This window comes from Notothenia coriiceps, unplaced genomic scaffold, assembly GCF_000735185.1.
Source record: "Notothenia coriiceps isolate Sejong01 unplaced genomic scaffold, NC01 NC01_scaffold00006103, whole genome shotgun sequence".
Classification (NCBI taxonomy): Eukaryota; Metazoa; Chordata; class Actinopteri; order Perciformes; family Nototheniidae; genus Notothenia; species Notothenia coriiceps.
Window position 1 is genome coordinate 57,701 of NW_011338804.1, and position 7,585 is coordinate 65,285.

At 39.8% G+C, this 7,585-nt stretch overlaps 1 protein-coding gene across 1 annotated transcript in view; it reads right to left on the reverse strand.

The window, feature by feature from the left end:
• Nucleotides 1-6,871, reverse strand: part of kpna2 (karyopherin alpha 2 (RAG cohort 1, importin alpha 1)) — a 21,206-nt gene extending 14,335 nt beyond the window's left edge. The window contains exons 1-2 of the mRNA XM_010768835.1: nucleotides 6,749-6,871; nucleotides 4,875-5,138 (exon numbers count right to left, since the gene is read on the reverse strand). Of these exons, the coding sequence (XP_010767137.1) occupies nucleotides 4,875-5,138; nucleotides 6,749-6,871 (387 nt within the window). The remainder of the gene's footprint in view (nucleotides 1-4,874; nucleotides 5,139-6,748) is intronic.
• Between the last annotated feature and the right edge of the window lie 714 nt (nucleotides 6,872-7,585).

The window sequence follows — 7,585 nt, forward strand, 5'->3', positions numbered from 1 at the left end:
GAAGTAACGGAGAAAACAGCGTTATGAGGAAGTAACAGAGAAAACAACGTAAAAGAGGAAGTAACAGAGAAAACAACGTTACGATGAAGTAACAGAAAAACAACGTTGCGATGAAGTAACCAAGAAAACAACGTTATGAGGAAGAAACCGAGAAAAACAACGTTACGATGAAGTAACGGAGAAAACAACGTAAAAGAGGAAGTAACAGAGAAAACAACGTTACGATGAAGTAACCGAGAAAACAACGTAAAAGAGGAAGTAACCGAGAAAACAACGTTATGATGAAGTAACTGAAAAACAACCTTAAGATGAAGTAACGAAGAAAACAACGTTAAGAGGAAGCAACGGAATAAACAACGTTAAAGATGAAGTAGCCGAGAAATAACGTTGTGAGGAATTAACNGAGAAAAAAGCGTGTAACGGGGAAAACAGCGTGTAACGGAGAAAACTACGTTCTGAGGAAGTAACGGAGAAAACAACGTTAAAGATTAAGTAGAGGGAAATAATTAAAAACAAGGTCTAAACAAACAGAAAGAGTTTTATCACTGAACCATAAAACAATAAAACATGAGCAGTGATACTACAATTAAAACATTGTTTATGAATAACAACAACGAGACGAACTCCATTACCCACAATCCTTCAGTGTAACAGTTTTTTCAAAATCTACTATGGCGGCTCTTTGGAAACGTACTCTGAAGTATTATTTGAATTATTTGAAGGATTAAAGTAACGTGTTATGGCAGGAAAGTTCAATCTGGTATATTCATTTTAATGTCACCTTATATAGAATGTGTGTTAAACTTGTGATTTCTGCATTGAGTGACTTCTGCCTAGCAGATACCAAGAAGAGGCCCCTAGGGTCTTAATTATCAATATTCCTTGCAATTAACAGGGGAATTCCCAGATACATTTTCAGATAATGTAGTTAAAGTCTTGTTAAAGTTAATGATTCGTTTCCTGTAGACCCATAAAGAGGCCTTGGGAATTAGGCCACACAGTTTGCTTTTGTTTCTATTGCCATGTGGGTGCGTGAAAGATGCTTTAGGGCTGTTGCAGCAGCTACAAGGGGATTGCTGCTCAAATTATAACTGTGTGTGTTTTATTTGATTTCTCTGTTTATTCTTTCATGTGTGGGTACTAAATTGCTACAAACATTATGGAGAAATGAGCTTAAACATGTTTTATGACTCTGTATGAACAGAGAGCAGTTCTGCATTCCAGTAGATTGGAAGAGCTGGGGGAGGGGACATTCTTCTTAAAAGATCTCCAGCATGTCAAATATTAGGGAAGTCTACATGATAAATATATGGGTGTGTTTAATTACTTTGTAATGTTTTCCTCGGTATTGTGGATATTAAGGTAACTCACATATGATATTTGTATAATCCAACTATATCTTAAAAGATGCCAAGAGTAGGTGAAACGAAATGTGCTTTAACAACTGAGGGGGGGNACTCGGATTTCACAGGTCCGCGTAATTCGAATAAAGGACGAGTGAGTAACCGTCTCGCTATTTTGGGTACACGGCTGTATTTCGTAACTTATAGACGTCATAATTAGCAACCCTTCAGTCTACCGAAACTTACTTATATACCACACGACCCTTATCCCGACGTGCTAAACCCCTTATAGATTACACTGACTGTATAACGCTTAAGTTAACGCAAACAAAATGTCGCTCATCAAATACATTACGGGTATAGGCGATCTCAGATAGTGTACGAGGGCAGAGATCCGTCGTGTGCTCGATGCTCACTTTCTTGATTTTGAATGTACTTTGGAGGCAACCCACCGAATTTCAGTTCGAAGTCAAATTGTAAGTAGGGACTTATCTTTGTACACTACTCCGCTAGTATGATTGGACTGAGGTCATACCAAGTGTTTTGGTAGATCACCTCACTTCGAGGTAACCTTCGGTAACCATAATTTCTCAAAGTTCACTAACCTAGTTAGACAGAAGTACCCGGTAAGACTTAACCAATTTGTTACCGACCATTGTGTGTTCTTTTTGTTTGGGATAAAAAAAGAGAGTGTCACAATGCATGTGAAAAAAAAGAGAACTGAACGATTATTAATAGAAATTTAACTGTTTGTAGTATACACATTAAACACCATGTTAAGTTTGTCCTAACCTTTCTATTAGAAAGAGAGAAGGTACTGAAGATTATGTAATTTAATAGACTTATTCCAAGGGTACCTGCCAGGTGGCCTTCCCCTACCCTGAAGCAGGAGACTATCTATCTAGAAATTCTTTTGACTACACTCTAAAATTTTACACTTGCTTCTATTTTCAAGTCTTAATACTAAAATATAAAATAAAATAAGTCTTTATACTGCTAGTAGGATTACTAATGGTACTGAAGGGAGAGGGGGGAGTGCTGGGCGCGACGCTCGGGACCCCTTGTAGCACTGCGTTACCATGTCCTGCCTCGTCTCGTCCGCCAAAACCTGAGGCCTCGGGAGCGGTACAAGGGGCAAGGACGACGGGCGGTGTTCTTTCCGTTGTAAGGTCTTCCTCCGCCGGACCTGCGACAGGTTAGCACTGCCCGCCGTCCTCATGACGGTCTAGGTCCTCCAGTAGCTGCGGCCTGAGACGGGGGACGACCACCTGCACGACGAGGCCCAATGCAATCATCATTCCAAAAGATAATTCGAGCAATAACCAACGAAAGTCTGACTGCGATGGACGACGGGATAACAAAAATTTCTTATACTATTTCTTCGTATTTTGGCTTCAAAGTTCTAACGGTTAACAGGTATACGTGTATCGATCACTATTGGTATACCGAGTAGTAGAGGTAGAGAAAAGAGACGTCCCACTGATATTTTTGGGTCTTCCTTCGCCAACACCGGGTAGTGCTTGAAGGGTCACCCCCCAGGCACGTCGTCACAGATGGACCACGTACGGTTGTAGGACCTCGGCGACGACTTTGGAGGAGAAGGAGGTTCCTGTCGTTCCTAGCAGGAGCAGTAGGACCTACGGTAGTGGTTTGTAAGTACCACTCACAAGGCTTTGTGTTGGTCAGAAATTTTTACTAGATATCTCCACCCCCACACTTGACTGGGACTTCCGTCGGTAGAGGAGCCAGGTATACCCTAAGAAGGGACCCTAAAAACTAATACAGTCTTTTATTAGAGACATTGTTTGCAAATACTATGAATCTGCAAATCTAAGTCGTCCTATTAGAGGTGTATTAATTGTGGTGAAATTATAAAGACTTCATTTTTCGATTGACAATTGATATTCCTTGACGTCCGTGCAGTGTGACTGAAGTGGAGTGGGTGTCGATTCGATTTCCACCGATTACAACCCGATATTTCCTTGATGTCGTGACAGTGTACTGAGTGGAGTAGGTGTATTCGATTTCCACCGATTACACCCGATATTTCCTTGATGTTCGTGCCAGTGTACCTGAATTGGAGTGGGTGGCGATTCGATTTCCTCCGATTAAACCCGATAATTTCCTTGATGTCGTCCTGTGACTAAGTGCGGGGTGGCGATTCGATTTCCACCGAATTACACCGATATTTCCTTGATGTCTGCCAGTGTAATGAGTTGCAGGGTGGTGGCGATCGATTTCCACCGGATTACAACCCGATATTTCCTTGATGTCGGCCTAGTGTATAAAGTGCAGGGGTGCCGATTTGATTTCCACCGGATTACAAACCCGATATTCTTGATGTCGTGCCATGTACTGAAGTGCAGGGTGGCGATTTGATTTCACTCCGATTACAACCCGATATTTCCTTGATGTGCCAGTGTACTGAAGTCAGGGGTGGCATTTGATTTCCTCACGATTACACCCGATATTTCCTTGATGTCGTGCCAGTGTACTGAAGTGCAGGGGTGGCGATTGATTTCCACCGATTACAACCCGATATTTCCTTGAATGACCTGCAAGTGTACCTGAAGTCCAGTGGTGGCGATTCGGATTTCCACCGATTACACCAGATATTTCCTATGACCTGCCAGTGTACTGAGTGCAGTGGGCGATTCGATTTCCACTCGATTACAAACCGATATTTCCTTGATGTCGTGCCGTGTACTGAAGTCCAGTGGTGCGATTCGATTTCCTCCGATTACAACCACGCACTACAAAATCCGCAGAGTAAATTTGTGCAACGGGGCCAAAAAATTAAGTGGTCATCACCATCATAATGACTGGTAAAGACACAATCTATGTTTTTGAGAGAAGTCGAACACAATTGATGATGGTATAATATCCTACTGTTGTTTTCTCAGGTCACGTTTCACCTGAGGTCATTTTCAGACCGAGCCGAATGAGAGTCATACTTTTGACTTCATAGGTTTGAACTTTTCTCATTTCAAAATATCAGGATCTTTAAATATCATAATGCCTTGGAGGTCAGCACTGTGGCCTTATTGGTCGATACGATGATGAAGTCATAGTTTTGACTTTTTAAAATCATAATTATTAAGTTTTATCTCATTTGAAAAATCTCACAATCAGTTTTATAAAATAATGACTTTATATATTTCATAATAATCTCTTTTTTACTACTACTTGCAACCACATGAACACCACATCATGGCATGCAGACAGAAGGCATTCATCTGAAGTTCAAAGTCAAAGTTTATGTTATAATGATTTTAGATTTCCTTAAAACAATATTTTAGGTTGAAAATAAAAATAATAATTGAATGTTGATTTTCTTACTGCTCCTAAAATCTACAATCTACAACATGCAAGAGCTGTGACCCCTTCCTCCTCGCACTACAAACTGCCCCATTTACTGTGTTCTGTGACAGTTGATTGATGGGACTGTCCACGACGCTATAAACACACAACTCATTTGTTTCCTTCCGATTATACAAAATAAAAACACCACATAAGAGGTTTGGTACGCACCACGACGGGCAGCTCCTCGAACCCGAGCAGCTTGACGAGGCGGGGGATGAGCCCGGTCTGCACCATGACCTCGATGCGGTCGTTGGAGCCGTCCGTCAGGTAGGACACGGCCCAGCAGGCGTCAGCCAGCACCTCCCGGTCCTCGTGGTGCAGCAGACGCACCAGCACAGGCAGGATCTGCTGGATGGCTGCGAGGGGGGGGGACGGGTTCTTGTTCCTGCAGAGGTTAGAGAGGGTCCAGGTCACGTTCCTCAGGTAGCCCACCTGCAGAGAGAGAGGGGAGGTTAGTCTGATATGAGAGGCATTGTGTCAGAGCGCCCTCTAGTGGGGACAGAGGAGAATGACTGAAAGTGCACACATTGCATTTTTTTGAATAATAAGTCATATTGCTATTGTACTTCAAACTGTATTTCTTGTAATAGTTTTTTTGTAATAGTTATTCTATGTATATTTGCTCTTGGTTTAGAACTAAATTCCTCTGTGTCAATGTGTAAGGTTCTTACTAAATAAAGTCTGATTCTCAATAAAAGCAGATATTACCAATTATGTTGAATTTGATATTTCTCAATTAACTAATTTTTAAACGTAATACTTTAATATTTAAATAAATACTTATACAGAATATAAGAGAGCCGTTTGCTGAGAGAGGAGTGTCGAGTCAGAGCGCCCTCTAGTGGGGACAGAGGGGAATGACCATGTGTCATTTGCTTGTGTTTTTCATACTTTCAATTCTGATAAAGTGCACTTTTCCACCCAGATTAATATTTTACTTCGTATATTCATACTTTTTTTAAAGCCTTATTTATTGTAATAATACATTTGATTTATATAGCGCTTTTCCTGGTGCTCAAGGGGCTTTATTTACCCATCAATATGATGATGAGTAATCAGTGAATATCAAACATGCCTAATAGGTCTGACGAACTTGGAGCAATTTACATTCAGTGTGTTCACATTGAAATGTTACATCGTCTTGGAAGCGAAAGTGATAATATCTTGACTGTAATGAGATACTTTTTTAAATATTTCATACTATAATTCCAGATTTACGTTTGACCAGCATGGCAACGACATGATCGACCAGGTACATCCTAATTGGCTCTAACATGGGTGAACACCATTTAAGAGTTACTGTAGATTATTCAATGCTTTTGTCGGCACATGGGTTTTATCGCTCTGCCAATGAGTGAGCAGGAAATAAGCTTCATGCGCCTGGACACTTTAGGCTCAGTTATCTGAACTCAGGTCACGTTTCACCTGAGGTCATTTTCAGACCGAGCCAAGAGAGTCATACTTTTGACTTTTCAACACTAGAACGCCAACGGGTCCATTTTACCCGCAGCTGTTTTTTTGATTGTATGTAGCTTTTTTTCAATAAAATATTCAAGTCTCCCAGTCCGTGACTTTTCCTGAAAGTCTGTTATGTAGCACCCTCTGTTGTTAAACATTGTTTTTCATACTTTAAATTCTGATAAATATTTTACTTCGTATATTTATACTTTTTTTGGATTTACGAATATTATATTAATGATATTTGTTCCTTTTTAAGTCCTCTTACTATGTATCCGTCATTATACACCAGATCTAATTCAGTGGATGTTTAAATCTATAAAGTGGATTCAAATGTAAGTTATTATGGTGAATATGATTTTTAAACTTAATTTTGTAATAATTAATTCGGCTGTTTTTTTTTTTTTTCTTGAAATACTTATGTAGAATAATCAGTATATATTCTTTTAAATGTGTTTAAGGAATTCGATAAGGTGTTTTTTCCCCCTTTAAACTGCCTCTAAGGACATTAGTTCCTGTTTTAAGAAAAGTACATGTATGGACAAACCAAGTCAGATAATAAATCAGACGACTAAAGCACTCACAGTGAGCACGGAGAGGTCGGGCACGGCCAGCAGGCTGAGCAGAGGGAGGACGGCTCCGTGTTTGATCACATGGTCTCTGAGGGCAGAGCCATCGCCTGAGAGAGGGGACGAACAACGGGTCATTCAGACAAGGAGAGACCAACAAGATGAGAAACATACAGCTGCAAGTAATACCACCGATACCAACCCAGAAAATCTGAGAGGCTAAAAACCTTTGATACTTAAGGAAGGCCTGATATATTGAATATGAGACATTTCTACATTTTTGGGAACCAGGTGTGACTTTTTGGAAGATGTGTCAAATACACAGAGTTGGCTTAAGTGAAAGTATTTGATATATCTACTGTCCAATTTCAGAATCATTTATATTTAATAACTGGATTATGATAATTTATGCGTCAATGTTTTCATCACAGCTGGTATAAGTCAGGGTTCATACACTTTTTCACCAATGTAGTTTCAATTACCTTTACCTGACATGACCAAAAAAATTACTCTCAGCAGTACCACTGAAAATGGTTTATTTTAACACGGAACATGAAAATAAGGTCTGCATATGAAACATGTTGTTGCCTATCTAAAACAAATCCAATAGTAGGCTGACTAGCTTCTACACGCAAAGCAACTCAAATCTCTCACCAGCAAAATACCTCGACAGTTAAAAGCCATTTTACGTTTCATTACCATACAGTATTTATTATCATTAGAGTATTACTATTTTGGAGATTAGATAAAATATAAATTATATTTGATGCAACTTTAGTTACTTTTCCAAAACTTTTCCAGGGCCTGGAATTAGCATTTTGAATTTCCATGACTCTTCCAGGTTTTTACTGA